Raw genomic sequence first — 19,143 nt, 5'->3', positions numbered from 1 at the left:
AGCAGCAGCGTAGCAGATCTAGTCAACCAAGACCAAAATCTTCATAATGTCATACCCACATTAACAACTAAATCTTTCTGAGAGTTGTCATGACTGAAATGTGGGGAATATTTCTGTACTTTTGTATTTCATATTACATGTGCTCTTTTAGGAAATATTGTAGAATAATTTAATCTAGCCTACAACCTATCAAAATATTGCATACAGTGGTCCTGTGTTATTCTGGACTTTGGCTGTATGCTGTATGTCTGTGCAGGGTTCTTACCACACCTGTTGAATCTCTTAAGTCGTCTCCAGTGAATAATAATGTGTTTATTCAGCTGACTGCATGTCTGTCTAAGGCATGTCTGTCTAAGGACTGTCTAGGGCACCAGTCCTACCTTTGAGTCTAGATCTCTTAAAATAAAGACCCTTAAATGGTCCTTTTCAGCACTTTAGGTTCACCAAAGAACCAGTTTTCACCATATTGTTCTTGAGTTGGCTATGATCATGGGTGTAGATTTGGCTTGAACACTGGGGGGGTTGCAGCGTGAAGCATTTACGTGTTTCCATTAATTATGGTATAAATATTGGGGGGCTCATTATACAGTAGACTGCACTTCATTCACAAAGCTATGTGCTTTTTAACCTGTGCAAATAATATTACAATTTTACCACCTATAAGCAAAGCAGGCGATAAGCTGAATTATATTTAAAAGAGAAGTTTGTGTGCATTTTCTACTGATCATTGCAGTGTTAAGGATTAAATAATGGAGAAGAGCATTATAACCTTGCACATACCAAGTCCACTTTCGACATATTAAAGATTGCGCTGTGGCAATTGCATTCAGCACAGATTTTGTGGCCGCATTTGCACAATTGCCTGATTTTCTTAATTCTTTTAGTGAATCGAGCACCAAACCAGCACAGACACGCGTGCAAATAAACAGCGCTTTGGGCGCAATTCATTCTTAGTGAATTCCCCCCATTGTTTACATTTATTGTTTTATGAATGGCTTACTCATAGCTGACTCAGTAAATTACATTTGAATACAAGGAAGTATTTTAACATTAAAAAAACGCTCTTCGCCTTTACAGCCCCCAAAATAAATAAAAAAGTATATTTAATAAAAAGTTCCTTGAAGTTGAAGGGTTTTTCTTTCTTTCACTGACTCACCCCCTCTTCAGTTTTTTCCCTTCCTCCACAGCTCCTCATGTGCTTGTCCCTCCCTTTCCTTCTCTCTCTCTTTCATTATCTCTCCCCAACTAGCTCTCACTCTCTCCTCCTAAACACTCTGTCTGTGGATCAATTCTTCTGGAACAGCGTTTGCAGCTGTGAAAAAGGCAGCATGCTGGGACTGAGGGACCAGGCAGCACTGTCAGCTCTGTGTCTGACCATTCTGCTTCACTGGACGCAGGTTTTTGGGGTGTCTGTAAATGGACTGACAGACCAGGATAAAGGAGACGGTGAATCAGAATCAAAGGCAACATCTGGAGCAGGTACAGAAGAGTAAATGCTTTGGTTTATCAAGTTTAGATATGACCTCAGCTTTAATCATAAATTCTTTGTGATTTGGATACAATCACATAAAACTTTCCATGTAGTTTACCAGTGGCACTTTACATTTACTTTGACAGATTATATTTTGCTCATTTAAGCAATATCACATGAGCAAGAGTGCTGTCCTAGTGCTATTAGACTAAGTATCAGCATAGAACAATAGATATAACATGGTTTACAACACAGTGTGAGTGCTACTGTACAAAAAGACAGGGATGATGAATGAGATCGTTTTAAAGGATGCCAAAGTTCTCGCAGTTACATGAGCAAAGCTCTCCAGCTCAGTGACAGCTCCAAGAAGAGTAGCATTCTCAATACTTGCACCTGCGTTAGGCCATGTTTAGGAAGCCAACTCACTGCAGAAGAAAAGTGCTGCTTAATCCAAAACAAAGAAATATTTTGCTGACACATTATGATGAATGGAGATGCTGGAAAACTATCTCTGTGCAGAGTCTCGTCCTTGGGTGTTTTAAAAGAATGTGACACAATGTAATCATTTTATTAAGTTTGCAATACAAACTGATTATGGGCTAGAGGGTTCAAGAGTTAATGTTGCCATGGTTTTTTCCAAGGTTGGGAAATTATGGCTAATGGCAACCATTAACATTCAATTACACAGTATTTCCAGTAAATACAGGGATGCAGACTCAGCTGAGAAACTGGACAGACTATTGAAATCACTTAGTAATGAGAAAAACAGAGGCGCCATCCTCAAATGGATAAGTTACCCCATAGAACCCACAAGGAACAGTGTTTGTATTTACTTTTATTTAGCAGTAATACTGTGTAATTTTCTTCGGCATTCCCTGGATAGGGGTCCAGGTTAGACTTTGACATTGCCCCTCACAATATTGTCATAAGTGTTGCAGTCAAAATTAAATAAAGCTTTTTGGCTGCTTTTTACTTAATGCTTAAGGGCGTAAACATAAACTCAAGGATGCAGACCCGAGCACTTGGTCAATGCATTGCCACCACGCGGTCCAATTATTCATACATACAGTACATGCGTTCTTGTATTACTGTTGCAGCAACAAACCTCAGTGCTCAAGGGGGTGATGGAATTACCTTCAAAAGTTTTTGCCACAAAAACAAATGTGTTATTAATATTCAGGTAAGCTGTAGAAGCAGACTGTTCACAAGCGGCCCTTGCAAAATCATTGAGAATGCAATACTGTTATGAATTGCGGTCTGACACATTTTGTAATGCAATAACGCACGAAATTGACCTTGCGTAGCTGGAAGCGTCTGCATTCATGTATTTGTGTAGAGTTATGTTTCTGGCTTGTGTAATTTTTTATGTTAAAATATTTTCTCCTATATTCCAGCTTAATATTCAGAGATAACTACTTGTATAATTAAGTCCTTTGTAGGGTTGATTACACCCAAAAATGTAAATCAAACAACAATGAATATCAAAAGCATTGTGTGTTTGAGGATTCCGACACAGCAACATTGGTTCAACCAATTGCGTGAGTTTAGGGAGGAACTATGACCCACCACAAATTAAAGGGAGATGTAATTTGAAACGGGATGCAGGATCAATTAAATATTTAGGAGTCATTTTAACTGGTGATTGTTCAAAACTATTTAATTTGAATTATGGTCCTCTAAACATGAAAATAAAATTGGATTTACTAAGATGGAACCTCATCCCATTTTTAGGTTTAATTTCCAGAGTCGAATCTGTTCAAATGAATATTTTACCACAATTGTTATATCTTTTCCAGACACTTCCAATAGAAATACCGATGCAACAGTTCAGGGAATGGGATAAATGAATATCAAGATTTTTATGGCAAGGTAAAAAACCTAGAATAAAATATAAAACACTACAACTAAAAAAAGAAAGAGGTGGGTTAAATCTTCCTTGCTTACAACTATACTGTTATGAAGCCCAATTAAGACCTTTAGTCTGTTGGAGTTGTCCATCGTTCTCGGCTACATGGAAGGACATAGAGAGCAAAATGATAGAAGGAATTCCATTAGCAGCTCTGATTGCGGATAATAAACTAAAGAATAGATTAGTTGATAAAACAAATCCATGGATTAACCTAGCATTAAAAATTTGGCACAAGGATGTAGAATTATGTGGTTTAGAAGATACATCCGGAATTCTAAGATGGTGTGCATTTAATACAGATTTTGTCCCAAATAGAACAGATGATAGATTCCAAACCTAGGCTAGACATGGTATTTCAAATTATCTCACGTTTTTCAATAAGGGAATACTTCAAAGTTTTGACCATGAAGGAGAAGTATGGACTCAGTCAAAGTGATTTCTATAGATATCTCCAAGTAAGACATTATATCGACCAAAATATTAAGCCATTATTGGAATCAACCGAGATAGGAATAATAAAGTTGTTCTTACCAGAATGTACATTTCACCCATGTATTAAGGTGGTTTCAAAATTATATGAAGGGTTTCTCCAAGCTAAACCGGAAAATACATTATATGTAAAAGAGAAATGGGAAAAAGAAGGGAACCTTACTATCTCTAGGGAGGACTGGGGTAATATTTGTCAATTACCATGAAAATCCACAAATTCAGCAACGTGGAGAGAATTTAGCTGGAAAAATGTTATATGATTTTTTACTACTCCCTTTCAGAAAAGATACCAGGGGTTAGGTGCAGGCTGCTGGAGATCATGTGGGGAAAGTGAAGCTAATCACCACCATATTTTTTGGGAGTGCCAAAGGCTTCTTCCCTACTGGCAAGAGATTAAGATGAATTTGGAAGCTATCTTTGGGGCGGTAATTCCTTTCAAATGTGAAACACTATATTTGGGTAACATTTCATTCAAGGGGTGGGATGAAAATGATAAGAAAATAATGTTGATTCTTCTGGCAGCCAGTAAAAAAACAATCACAAGAAAATGGCTGAAACCAGAGCCGCCCACTGCTGAAGAATGGATAGATATAATACATAATATATATATATATATATATATATATATATATATATATATATATATATATATATATATATATATATATATATATATATATGTGATGTAAAAACTTTCTTTTTCTTTAAAAATTCAGACTGATTCCTTTTCCCTAATCTGGTCTAAATGGACTGAATATATTAAACCCATACGGTCAGATTTTTACTGAACTGTGAGAAAAAATGTAGGTAAGATATTGTCTTTGTCTTATAATGTGTTAGCCCCCCAAGTTATATTGTATATAGTTGTTGTTAAATGTAAACTTTGGAAAATTAAGGTATTTGTGTTCAGAATTGATATCTGGTATCATTCTTGGTCAGTGTGTATGTTTTTCTCTGATATACAAAAAAAAATAAAAAATAAAAAATAATAATAATAATAATAATAATAATATATAAAGAGTTTAGGGAGGAACTATTTTCACCAACTAATGGCAGACAGGTGAGTGTTAGGGGAACTTGTTTGAAAACAAGATCATTATTTTTTGCAATTCTGTTCAGTGACACTAGTGGTGCAGAAATTACACACTTCAGCTTTAAGAACCATGTTAAACACACCCAAAGCTGACAGCTATTAAATCATGACATCATCAAATTGCAAAGAACATCTAGTCCTTTTATCCAGTCAGCGTAGATAAGGAAATAACTGTGGAAAGAATTTAACCCATTTTAAGCTGGGTTAAAGAACTCTTTTTTTTATGTCTTTTTATATATATATATATATATATATATATATATATATATATATATATAGTTATCGAATTCTCATGCTAAGTTAAGATTTATTTGTCTTGGAAATGACTGTAGGCTTTGTTGTGAGTATTGGGTGATTTTGGTCCATCTGTGGCACTTCATTTTGAAAATGCTACAGTAAACCAGCACTGCTGAACTTCAAACACACATGTGCACCAGCCCAGGCTTTGCCTCTGCTGCTACTGTTTGAGAGCTCGAATGAATAACAGTATTACTCTTGGACTGAATGTCAGGCTAAATGAGGTCAGATGTTTGATATATCTTGACAAAATCGTTCCTTACCAATCTGTGAAAAAACAACTTTTAGGACACAAACCTGCGGTGCGATACGAATTGTATGAGAACGTTTTTCTTCAGTAGACACATGGTGTTTTTTAGGTTTGTTTTGTTTTATGTTGTGTTGTGTTGTTTTGCTTTAAGAGAGTTTTACCATCACTTACATTGGAAGAAACAGTGAAACCCACTAACTCTCCTGATTTGGTCAGAGCTGTGGCTTAGTGATTATTGCACATGTTGAGTTGTGATGCTGATGTAGGCAACATGATTTTAAATCTAGCTCAAGTCATATACCAATCCTGCTCCCACCTCGTTTTAATTTTGCATTCATTTCTCCTTTTCATGTCAATAAAAATGGCAAAAAGGCCCAAATTGGTAACCGTGATTTTTCCAAGAAAGATCTGTTTCTGAATCAACGTCCTCATTGGTCAAGGAAAGGACTGTTTCTTTGAAAAAAAAAGAAGAAAAATCCCTCTCATGTTTTGAAATCCTCTCCATTCCCAGCCAGTGTTGATTGACAGAAAAGTAAACTTCTACCAGATTGCACCGAGACTCCTGAGAATTGGGGTCCTGGTCTAACTCTGTGTGTGTAATGATGTCAAAGCAACAATGAGGAATGTTGTTTAAAATCTGGAGCATTCCCAGCAGGGACAAAACTGCCCTTTTGAGACAGGACAGGACAGGATGAGCTTCAAGAGCCAAAGCATCTGTGTCAATATTTGAGGGCCTTGAACTTTAGAATGGGACAGTTGGTGTCTTTGTGTATTAGAGTGTAGCATTAATTAAACATTATTTGCCAATGTGTAAAAATGTGGAAACCAAAAGCCAAAGAACAATTGTAATTATGTTTCTCTAGGCCTTCTGCAAGTGGAGATCATCCCACCTTATGCTGAGATTGAAGTTGGACAGCACAAAAGATTGTTGTGTAAAGGTGAGAGGACCTTTGCATTATGAATTTAAAAAACTGCAAGAAGCTGCAGCTAAAGATAAACATGAGAATGGTATTGCTGGATATGCATTTGTTGTTGAACTAGCTCTGAGGCTAAAGCTGTCATTCAATCACTTTTTCTTTTTCAGTTGTTGGAAATGCAGAGGACATTGACTGGTTTTCTCCAAATGGTGAGAAACTTCTAAGAAACCATGAGAACCTCAAGGTGCACAAACATGGCAGGTCTTTGTCCTCTCTCATGGTTCTCAGTGCCAATTTGAACAACGCTGGGATATACACATGTGTGGCCAGAAACAGAGACAATAAATCACAAGCTACAGCCAATCTGGAAATTCTTTGTAAGTATTTAAATCACGATTATCAAGCTGTCACATTATTTAACCTATTATTACAAATATTTTGACATGAACAAGTGTCCGGCCTGCACAATCCAGTTCTGAGGTTCTTGTTTTTGTCTTACTTTGAGAAATGCTTTCACTTTATGTGACCTGGAGCAAAAGTAACCGGAGAAGGCTGTTTGAATAATGGAATTTATGAGTAGTGAGGTATCATGAGTTTGGAATTTGGAGAGAATTGTCAAAGTGTATCCAGACATCCTTGTAGACACAGTTGATATGTCAGTGTTGCGGTAAAGCCAGAATTGGCGGATTTATGAGATTAAGTGAGGTTATTTCCCCAAACTTTAAAGTGTTTTCCCCAAAACTTTAAAGTGTAGTTTTGCATTTGATCACTTAAAGGAATAATTGATCCAAAAAGGAAAATTTCATCATCATTTATTCAACCTCATGTTATTCCAAAGCCATACAACTTTCTTTCCTCTGTGAAACACAAAAGGAAATGTTGGGCAGAATGATAGAAGTCACCATTCACTTTCATAGCTAGGGCTGGGTATTAATACAGATTTTTCCTATTTGATTCTATTCTGATTCAAATGCTCTCGATTAGATTCCGATTTCATTTCGATTCCAAATCATATGGGTATATTTCAGTTATAATGTCCATTTTGCTTATACGTGAAAAAATTCCCTATCAGCTAATGCTGTTAATTATACAGGGCACCTTCTAAATAGGTACATTACAAAAATATAAATTTTACAAAGTTTATCATTAGATTTTTATCATTATGGTCACATGTATTCCATCTATAAATATGACGTCTTGAAATTGCATATACTGTAAACTCAGTGAAAAAAGAAACGTCCCTTTTTCAGGACACTGTATTTAAAGATAATTTTGTAAAAATCCAAATAACTTTACAGATCTTTATTGTAAAGGGTATAAACAATGTTTTCCATGCTTGTTCAATGAACTATAAACAATTAATGAACATGCACCTGTGGAACGGTCATTAAGACACTAACAGCTTACAGACGGTAGGCAATTAAGGTCACAGTTATAAAAACTCAGGACACTAAAGAGACCTTTCTACTGACTCTGAAAAACACCAAAAGAAAGATGCCCAGGGTCCCTGCTCATCTGCGTGAACGTGCCATAGGCATGCTGCATGGAGGCATGAGGACTGCAGATGTGGCAAGGGCAATAAATTGCAATGTCCGTATTGCGAGACGCCTAAGACAGCACTACAGGGAGACAGGAAGGACAGCTGATCGTCCTCGCAGTGGCAGACCATGTGTAACAACACCTGCACAGGATTGGTACATCCGAATATCACACCTGCGGGACAGGTACAGGATGGCAACAACAACTGCCCAAGTTACCTCCATCAGTGCTCGGACTGTCCACAATAGGCTGAGAGAGGCTGGACTGAGGGCTTGTAGGCCTGTTGTAAGGCAAGTCCTTACCAGACATCACCGGCAACAACATCGCCTATGGGCACAAACCCACCTTCGCTGGACCAGACAGGACTGGCAAAAAGTGCTCTTTACTGATGAGTCATGGTTTTGTCTCACCAGGGGTGATGGTTGGACTCGTGTTTATTGTCGAAGTAATAAGCATTACACTGAGGCCTGTCCTCTGGAGCAGGATCGATTTGGAGGTGGAGTGTCCGTCATGGTCTGGAGCGGTGTGTCACAGCATCATCGAACTGAGCTTGTTGTCATTGCAGGCAATCTCAACGCTGTGCGTTACAGGGAACACATCCTCCTCCCTCATGTGGTACCCTTCCTGCAGGCTCATCCTGACATGACCCTCCAGCATGACAATGCCACCAGCCATACTGCTCGTTCTGTGCATGATTTCCTGCAAGACAGGAATGTCGGTGTTCTGCCATGGCCAGCGAACAGCCCGGATCTCAATCCCATTGAGCACATCTGGGACCTGTTGGATCGGAGGGTGAGGGCTAGGGCCATTCCCCCCAGAAATGTCCGGGAACTTGCAAGTGCCTTGGTGGAAGAGTAGGATAACATCTCACAGCAAGAACTGGCAAATCTGGTGCAGTCCATGAGGAGGAGATGCAGTACTTAATGCAGCTGGTGGCCACACCAGATACTGACTGTTACTTTTGATTTTGACCCCCTCTTTGTTCAGGGACACATTATTCCATTTCTATTAGTCACATGTCTGTGAAACTTGTTCAGTTTATGTCTTAGTTGTTGAATCTTTTTATGTTCATACAAATATTTACACGTTAAGTTTGCTGAAAATAAAAGCAGTTGAAAGTGAGAGGACGTTTCTTTTTTTGCTGTGTTTATAATATTTCATAGATATATTTTGTTACATGTTTATTGTTTACATGCATAATTTGTACTGACATGCTTGGAATGACATCCTCTGTTTTCAGACATCTGATGAGAATGTTTCTCAACCTGGTTTTGTGACAATGTGACCCTGTTAAACTGTTTTTGTGTCACTATTATGAAAAAAGACTGTGAAGGTATTAGACTTCAGACATTACCTCATTTAATGGTCTTGAAGACATAACTGTTACTGATTAAATGTTAAGTAACCCTTCTCTCCTCTCTGTTGTAAATCAGAGGATGAAGTACATTGCTTTTAGTTTGAACCATGATTTTGTAAACTGGTGGAAAATGCTTCTAAACAAGTCTGGCCAAATGTGGATAATTTTTTCATAGTTGATTAAATTATGTTGAGGTAATGGAAGTGAACTGACCCAAATGTTTCTCATTTTCCATATTCGAAGAGCATGACTTTTGACTATTGCATAAAGTCTGGTCCACTTTGTAGCTTATTCTAGCCAAGAACTGCTCACTTAGACAGCAAGAGACCATCTGATTGACATGTGAAACAACCAAGCAAAGCTGTTTTACGTGATGTTTAGGTGCGGGTAAATATGAAATTGCATATAACTCTGAGAACAAAGTGGAATATACATGTGTGCTCAACGATATCTTCTCGCTCAGCGTCTGCTTACAGTCGAACGCGAGCCTGTCAAAGTACACTCCATATGACTGTGTGCGCATACACAGGCATTTGGCGCATGCACACTACAACTGCTATGAGACGCCGGACTATTTCTCTTTAGGAGTTTAGACCCATGAAGATGGCTTTATAGTCCTTCAGACTCGAGTTACACAATTACAGGTATCTCCTGACCTCCTTACTCACGAGCTCTTAACGTGCACATCCATTGTTGTAGTTTTTACCTTTGTCTCCTTTTGTTTAGCGGCGATTACATCTTTTTCGAGCGCTTCTATGTGACAACATAGGCTCAAATGTGAGTGTTGCCACCTTGTGGAAACACTAATTAGTGCAAATAATTCTAGTGGCATGCACATTCTGCGCGTTCAAAGACATGCGGTTAGAAAAATCGTGCTGTGCGCATTCAGTGCTCACGCACTCTGCTGATGACGAGATTTGCGTCACGCATCCTGTACGCATTCGCGTTTGACAGAAGTATACTTTGGGCTTAAGTGCCTCAAACATAATGTTGAATATCTTCCAAAGATTTGATGGCACGAACCTTGCAAATATTGACAAATTCAGCGATTACATCTTCCTCTGAAGTGCCTATTGTAGCTGCCTGGTACCTTGTAAACATGACATGTACATGTTTGTGGCAGCGGGGGTGTGGTCAAGCATCTCTCCGGAGAGAGAGAAAGCGGTAAGGGCGCTTACACCTGAGCTAAATTATGTCTAACACCTGTCTCTAATTTCAGTGAGCATGGGGAGAGCGGCATAAATAGAGCGACACAGCACTTAGTCGAGAGGGAGACTGGATACGACAGAGCCGAGCCAGAGCAAGGATTTTAATAGTGAAAGTTTATTGTGAAAGCAGAGTGTGTTAGTGTTTAGTTTAGTGCTTCAAGGTAAACTGTAAAGTGGTGTGGCGAAGAGGAAAGAATAAAGCCTCACCTAAGAAGGAAAACTGCTTCTCGCTTCATCTTTTACAATGTTCAACAAGAACATGGGAAATCAACATGCTTTTCTGAATGTTCATGTACCCTGAAATCGACCGCATTCTGCCAAATTTCAAACAAGTGGCATCATCCATCACACATTTTTGCATCAATATAAACATGTTCACCTTTCCTTGCGGTGCTACTGATAGCTTGCTGCATGAACAATCTCCGAGACACAAGTTCTGGTCCCATAGAAACCAGGAAGTAATCGAGTCCCATAAACAATGATGTGCACCTTTTTCGATATTGCATTTTTGCTCTAAAATTATATTTTTACTTCACTGATGGTTAGGTTTAAGCTTGGGGTTTGGGTGTAGGGTTAATTAAATTTGCAATTCTATTGACTGTAAATACAATATTTTAAACTAAAAATACAACTTACTTTTGGTGCCACCCTGTGGACATTTCACATGGAAACTGGCATACAACACTTCCAGCTTAGCCACTGGGGGTATTGCTTTGAATTTCGGGAAAGCACAGACTGATTTCAATAGCAGAACTTTTGACCTGTTGTCACTGAATCCACAGTGTGATCAGTCAGATTTGTTGGCTGTCAGACTGGTAAAAACTGGTGCACACTGACTTAAGTGGCCAACCAATCTGACCGCAGCTTAGTGGCCTATTTGTGCACAATATGTTTCAGACAGTCCGTAAACAGTCTGTGGATGGTCTTTGTAGATGGCGCGCCGTCAGAGGCTGAGACTAACCACAGAGTTACCTTCAACTACAACTGTAGCTCCTAAATGTTGTGTGATTATAGTATACGACTGAGCTATAAACTGGACTAGAGTTGTCTCACTTGCTTAAAATAACAAGATGGCTTCTTTATATCCCTCTCACTCAAGTGAAGAGAATTCGCAGAGAAACAGACAGGGAGGGACGAGGAAAAAGACAGAAGGAGCCAAAGCCCACAAAGAAACCCAAAGCTCCCAAGCCCACCAAGAAACCCAAGGGTGAGAAAACCACCAAAAAGCCCAAAGGAAAGAAGAGTGGGAAGAAGAAAGGCAAGAAGAACAGAGAAGAAATCACCACCATCACCACCACCACCACCACCACCACCACCACTGTAGCACCTACAACCACATCACCCATTGAGTATGATGAGGAGTTTTATGATCCTGAACCAGACCAGTACTGGGATGAAGGTTTGCACAATTGCTTTAATGAAACACATGCAAAAACAATGCAAAAGAACATGCAAATTAACACTGCTATCAGCTGGCACAATTTATTTACAGTGAATTTCCCCCATTAGAATTTGTACTCACAAAGACCACTTGGTATCCATAGATTTTCCTGCAGATACAACAACTGCAGAGCCCACATACCCTCCAACAGAGAAATCAACAACTTTTCCAATAGATTACCCAACTGATTTTCCTCCTGATACAGATGAGTATGCCCAACCTTATCCTGACATAGGTGAGCATAATATCATGTATGCTTTGGTAAACATCTTTTGTGTGTGTGTGTGTTAATTTTAATAAATTGACTATCACTGTGCTTACTTTACTCTGTTAGAAGATGTTGACTATTGGAAGGTGGATGAGCCCACACCTACAACCCCCGTGATTACTGGCCACCATACTGATGATGATTACTGGGATGCAAGATGTAAGTGTTCAATTATGGTTCTCATTTGATAGTACATGTAAAAAGACAAATTAAATAAAAAAATACTTGAGGCACCATTTGGGGTTCCTCAGCTGCAACACCAACATAACCCTCTGAAAATCATCCAGGCACCCTTTTAAAGAGCCTAAAATGTCCTATCTATAGTATGTAAGGAACTTACAGTAAGCCTCAAAGCCTTTCTTCTAAGATTATTGGGTTATTGAAGGGATATTGAAGGAACCATTGACAGTCAGAGTTCTTAGGAGTTCTTGTAGGAACTAAGGCCCCATCCACACTAATCCATTTTCCTTGGAAAACTCAGGTTTTAGTTTCCTAACATCATTGTTCCCTAGGCATGTGTTTTCGAAAGCTCTGTTTTCAGTGGAGGAAAATGCTGTGGATGAGAGGCGAATATGTGTCAAAGTCAATGTGAAAGCAGATTATTGTAGGCGTGGCCTAACATCCTGTCCACATGGAATGGGAATGTTGCATCACGTCAAAAGCAATTAGATCCCATTAGAGTATAATCAGTGAAGCTGTCTACACTGAAAGTGTCTGTTGCATTGGGTCACACCGAGTTGCTGACTAGCTGCAGAGCTACTCTAACAACTTTATTGTTCTGTCTGTCTGAAATAAAATGATTTTACTTACCATATATCATACGTCTGAATCTTTTTGCCATGAATTTTGTTAAATAACTTCTCACTGCTACCTTGAAGCCTGCTCATGATGTTTCTGGTCTCTGGTCTACTGGTTTAAATAATCTTTTGTTTCTAACCACATTTATATACAGTTTTCAGAATCAGAATCAGAATGAGCTTTATTGCCAAGTGTTCTCACATACACAAGGAATTTTTTTTGGTGATAGGAGAAACAAGTGCACACAGAACATTACAAAGACACAGAATATGAAACAAGGTAAGCGTATAAATAGACTTACAAATAATAGGACATATAACAGAATGGCGTATGTACATGTGCAAGTGGTAATAAATGTGCAAGGTAGGGGTATGTACAGTTATTGAATTAAATATGTGAATTTACATATGTACATGAGATATGTATTTACATTATTGCACTATGGGGGAGTCCTGAGGCAGTTTAATTGTTCACGAGGAAGATGGCCTGAGGGTAAAAACTGTTTGTGTGCCTGGATGTCCTGGCGCTCAGTTCAAAGAGGGAGTGGGTAGGGTGTGTGGGGTCCAGAGTGATTCAACCTGCATTCAACCTGCATGTTTTCTCACTCTGGAGATGTACAGGTCTTGGAGGGTGGGCAGAAGGGCACCAATAACCCTCTCAGCAGTCCTGACTGTCCGTTGTAGTTTCCGTCTGTCTGATTTGGTGGCTGGACCAAAGCAGACAGTTATAGATGTACACAGGACAGACTCAATGATGGCTGAGTAAAACTGTGTCAGCAGCTCCTGTGGCAGGTTGAACTTCCTCAGCTGGTGAAGGAAGTACAACCTCTGATGAGCCTTCTTCACAACGGAGTCTATGTGGGTGTCCCCCTTCAGGTCCTGAGAAATGGTATAGCCCAGAAACCTGAATGACTCCACTGCTGCCACAGTGCACAGGGGTGGGGGGTTTGGTGGTGTGCGAGAGTATTGCTCCTGAAGTCCACTATCATCTCCACTCTTTTGAGCGTGTTCAGCTCAAGGTTGTTGTGACCGCACCAGAAAGCCAGCTGATCAACCTCCCATCTGTAAGCAGACTCGTCACCGTCGCAGATGAGGCCGATGACCGTGGTGTCATCTGCAAACTTCAGGAGCTTGACAGTGGGGTCTTTTGCAGTGCAGTCATTCATGTACAGGGAGTGGAGTCAAGTGCAGTGGAGAGAGAACGCATCCCTGAGGAGCACCAGTACTAATAGTGAGGGTCCCGGATGTGAGTTTCCCCAGTCTCACTAGCTGCTGCCTATCTGTCAGAAAGCTGATGATCCACATATGGGCACGGAGAGCTGGGTCAGTTTGGTTGAGAGAAGATCAGACATGATGGTATTGAAGGCTGAACTGAAGTCCACAAATAGGATCCTTGCATAAGTCCCAGGTCTGTTGTAGGGTATAATGCAGTCCCATATTGACAGAATCATCCACAGACCTGTTTGCTCGGTAAGCAAACTGAAAGGGATCCAACAGGGGTCCAGTGATGTCCTTCAGGTTGGCCAAAACCAGTCTCTCAAATGACTTCATGACTACAGACATGAGAGCGACAGGTCTGTAGTCATTAAGTCCTGTGATTTTGGGTTTTTTGGGGACTGCAATGATGGCGGAGCATTTGAAGCAGCAGGGAATGGTGATGTGGAGATGTTGCTTCCAGGAGATGTTGGTGTGCGTGTGAAGTGAAGATCAGAGCGGGGGAGGGGTGTGAGACTGGGCTTTTCAAACCTGCAGTAAAACATATTCAGTTCATCAGCCATTAATTGACTCTCTACAGAGCGAAAGGGAGGTGTCTTGTACTTGGTGATGCTTTTTAGGCCTTTACACACAGATGCAGGATCGTTGGCTGAAAACTGTTTTTTTCAGCTTTTCAGAGTACCTTCTTTTAGCCACTCTGATTTCCTTAGTAAGTATGTTCCTGGCCTGGTTGTACAATGTTTTATCCCCACTTCTGTAAGCATCCTCTTTGGCATGATGAAGCTGTCTGAGTTTTCCTGTAAACCATGGTTTATCGTTATTGAATGATAAAAATGTCCTAGTAGGGATGCATATATCCTCACAGAAACTGATATATGATGTCACAGTATCTGTTAGCTCATCCAGGTCTGTGGCTGCAGCCTCAAAAACACTCCAATTAGTGCAGTCAAAGCAGGCTTGTAGTTTCAGCTCTGCTTCAGTGGTCCATCTCTTTACAGTCCTTACTACAGGCTTAGCTGACTTTAGTTTCTGTTTGTAGGTCGGGAGGAGATGAACCAGACAGTGATCAGAGAGTCCTAAAGCTGCACGTGGGACAGAGCGATATGCATCCTTTACAGTGGTGTAGCAGAAGTCCAATATATTTCTTTCTCTGGTGGAGCATGTGATGTGTTGTTTGTATCATGATTGAGATTAGCTTTATTAAAATCTCCCAGAATAATGATACGTGAGTCCGGGTGTTGTTGCTTGGTGTCTGTGATGTGATCAGCCAGCTGTTGCAACGCTGCGTTCATGCATGCTTGTGGCAGGATATAAACACTCACCAGACTAAACGAAGAAAACTCCCGCGATGAGTAGAAAGGCTTACAGTTGATGAAGAGTGCCTCTAAATTAGGACAGCACATCTTCTTCAACGCTGTTACATCTGTACACCAACTTTCGTTGATGTAAAAGCATGTTCCACAGCCTCTTGTTTTCCCCGATAACTCTGCGATGCGATCCGCTCTGAACAGCTGAAAGCCCGGCAGATGTAATGTGCTGTCTGGGATGGCTTCACTCAGACAGGTTTCCGTGAAACACAGAGCAGTGGAATTAGAAAAGTCCTTATTTGTTTGAGTGAGCAGAAGCAGTTAGTCTGTTTTGTTGGCGAGAGAGCGGACATTCGCCAGATAAATATTCGGCAGCAGCCTTGATGAATCTTCACAAGCACGCCGGCTCACTTCCCTCACATGCATCTTTTGGATCGCATGTAGAGCACCGCTGTGCCTCCAACTAAGATGTCCAATAAAACGTATGAATAATCAAACGCCAGCAAAAAATGATCAAGTATGCTCTGCTGAATATTCAGCAGTTCATCCCTGGTGAAACTGATAGGGAAAGAGTGACAAATAAACATGACAAACAAACAAACAAACAAAAGTAACAAGAATGCTAGAGAGCTCTACGCTGAAGCAGCCATCTGCTGCACCATCTTTTTAGTATAAAAAGATGGTTTTGGCAACAATAACAGTACAATAATAATTATATAATTAGTAAATGGTTATACCAGTGGATTCCCATTGAAAATAAAGTATGATACAGGTTATTTTCCCATTTAATGGTTGCTGAAGTCTACTCAAGCTCATTGGTACTTTTTGCACATCATTTATAATGTTCACTTAAACGCTTCCAGTTTAGACTGCCTCAACCCAAAGATGTGTTCAACGGATGTGCCCGTTTAGATGGTGTGAGAGTAAGTTTCTCAGAGAACTGAAAGGGCATCTTGAGGATCTTCAGAGTGTTCAGCTGGTGTGGTAGCTGATGAACCCCAAATGGTGCCTTGAGTCTCTTTACTTTTTTTTGTAGGGAATGCAGTTTTTTCCTCAACTTTCTCACTGTCATGGTATTTTGTGTTCTGACACACAAATTTAAATTTTCTGCTACTTGATTTGTCCATCCTGTTTTATAGACCCAATGAAATGTTGACTATTGAAACAGACAGTACATATCGAAGGGCTCGTCCCTGTTTTTTTCTTTTCTTTTTAATAGCCAATAGGCTGTAGTTACGTCACAGTCATGAACCATGATTATCTACTTTCTAGTTGGTTGGATGAATGGGAGAAACTGGAACACCCAATATGGGTGGTGGTGATCTGAGCTAAAGATGCACAATTTATGATACTGTTGTCAGATTTTACTGCTGATTTGAAATATGTTATTTAATTGTAATTGAAATCGTAATCGTAATCTTTGATCATAACTGTTTTGGAGATTTCAGCCTTTCGCTATTCAAGTAGATAGGAGCTGTACTTGTATGCTGCTTGTGTCCATAGAAAATAGCTGAGTGGACTGACTTGCCTGGAAAGGGACTTTGATTGTCATTAGGGCAAGGGACATTCTTTTTCTAGAAAAATCTGTGTAGTTCCAAAAATGGAAATAGGACAATTATAAATGCATATATAAAGAAGTGGTAACACTTTATTTTGATGGTCCCAAATAGATATTTAACTGACTATAAGTGACTTATCAACTGGCTTGCTATAGCTAGTAAACAGTGTTTCAACAAACATTCAGTAGACTTTCAGTAGCCTGTATATAGATCTTTATTAATGACCTTTTAATGAACTGATGTTCTCAACAATAATGTAAGTAGGTCATTAATATAGATCTATATACAGGCTACTGAAAGTCTACTGAATGTATGTTGAAACACTGTTTACTAGCTATAGCAAGTCAGTTGATATAAGTGGGTCATTAATAAAGATTTATATACAGGCTACTGAAAGTCAACTGAATGTTTGTTGAAACACTGTTTACTAGCTATAGCAAGTCAGTCGATAAATGTAAAAAGGTCATTAATAGAGATCTACCTGTATATACAGGCTACTGAAAGTCTACTGAATGTTTGTTGAAATACTGTTTACTAGCTATAGCAAGCCAGTTGATAAGTCACTTATAGTCAGTTAAATATCTATTTGGGACCATCAAAATAAAGTGTTACCAAAGAAGTTAATTTTGTCAACTTTTAGGAGAGCACTTCATTGATGGCTAATAAAGCTAATAGACATGCACTAACAACTACAAAACTCCAATTGTGATTTTATGAGCTCCTAAATACAGCCTAGTTGTATTCTTTTGACAACAGATGAGGTGACAGAAAATCTGCCTTTCCCTGATGATAAAGAGATCAGCACCACTGACCATGCCTGGCATTACAGTACCACGGGTAAGACATTCATTACTGAAGGCAATGCATACCAGTGTACTGTGTCCTCTGATTGAAATGTCATTATTGTTAAAAAGTTTTGTTCTCATTAAGTTTATTAAAGACAGCTGTTACTTACTGTGTTTAAATTAGAGCTTCATTTGTGTTGGTAGTCCACAGTTTGTAATTGTTAATATAGCTAAATAGAATGCTATAAACAGAAGAGGTTTTACACATCTCCGACTTATTTGTCATCACAAAGGAGTGAATTTAAACACTGTGACTTTAATATCACATATAACCATTTACAGTAAATACACCCATCTCATGAAAGATCTTGTTTTATAACATGAGTGTCTGGAGTGGTGGTTTTAATGAACAGCAGCCTAAATGACAGACAGTTAGCAAATATTTTATGTGTCCTTAAAGTTTTTTAAAAGGCTTTCTTCCAAAGCCACTTGCCATTATACTGTTGCACTCCCATATTTAATCTTTATTTATTTTCTTTTGTCACAGAGGAGCCCACTGTCCCTCCATTTGAAAACAACTGGTATGAAGAATATGAATACGGAAATGGTACATACAGTATATTTCTTTTAAACTTTATTTTAAAAAGAAAAGAAACAGAGTGAGACAGCATGAAAAGTAGTTTTGGCCTCCCTCGCGTCTTAATGATAGTTCTGACAGCCTGACCTGTCATTTCAGCCCTCAAATAAACACTTTCAGATACACAGAGGTGCCGTTTCAGGTCAAGCTGATCATTTTAAGCCATGTTGCCCTTAGATGTGGAAAATGTGGAAAAGATCAATGGAAACATATAATTTACAAAAGAGAGAAAAGAGAGAGGAGTACGATTCATATTTGTGAACAGACTGTTCAGATTAGATTTGATTGTTTTCCAACCAGTAATTACAGTATTTTGTTTGTGTATCTCCTCTCAACCACCTAAATCATACTCAAACAAAAATGTAAAACCTGTACATGAAAAACTTATGTGCTATAAGGTTTATGTTGTTATCAAGCTTTCAGAGGCAACAGGATTTGGGTTGCCTGAACAACTTTTCTTTTAGCAGGTAACAAAACTCTGTCCAGAAGAAAAAATAAGACAAGTTTCTTATTGTGCAGTCTGATGTAAAAACAAGAGGCTGTTTTTATTAGGGTGTACAAAATGGAAATCTGGCAAATGTTGTAGAGGACAAATGGCTTAGGA

At 39.2% G+C, this 19,143-nt stretch overlaps 1 protein-coding gene across 2 annotated transcripts in view; it reads left to right on the top strand.

The window, feature by feature from the left end:
* Positions 1-1,250: 1,250 nt before the first annotated feature.
* LOC127424299 (inactive carboxypeptidase-like protein X2) overlaps positions 1,251-19,143 on the top strand; it is a 42,291-nt gene continuing 24,398 nt past the window's right edge. The window contains exons 1-8 of one of the 2 annotated variants that reach the window (XM_051669341.1): positions 1,251-1,479; positions 6,373-6,447; positions 6,594-6,803; positions 11,630-11,929; positions 12,075-12,206; positions 12,309-12,398; positions 17,874-17,954; positions 18,450-18,509. In XM_051669341.1, the coding sequence (XP_051525301.1) occupies positions 1,329-1,479; positions 6,373-6,447; positions 6,594-6,803; positions 11,630-11,929; positions 12,075-12,206; positions 12,309-12,398; positions 17,874-17,954; positions 18,450-18,509 (1,099 nt within the window). In that variant the 5' untranslated portion in view covers positions 1,251-1,328. Of the gene's footprint in view, positions 1,480-6,372; positions 6,448-6,593; positions 6,804-11,629; positions 11,930-12,074; positions 12,207-12,305; positions 12,399-17,873; positions 17,955-18,449; positions 18,510-19,143 lie in introns of both variants that reach the window. The other variant, XM_051669340.1, reaches the window with a different exon arrangement.

Source organism: Myxocyprinus asiaticus, chromosome 33 (genome assembly GCF_019703515.2).
Source record: "Myxocyprinus asiaticus isolate MX2 ecotype Aquarium Trade chromosome 33, UBuf_Myxa_2, whole genome shotgun sequence".
NCBI classification, from domain to species: Eukaryota; Metazoa; Chordata; class Actinopteri; order Cypriniformes; family Catostomidae; genus Myxocyprinus; species Myxocyprinus asiaticus.
The sequence above is the reverse complement of the archived record's forward strand: the minus strand, read 5'-3'. Positions and strand labels throughout refer to the sequence as shown.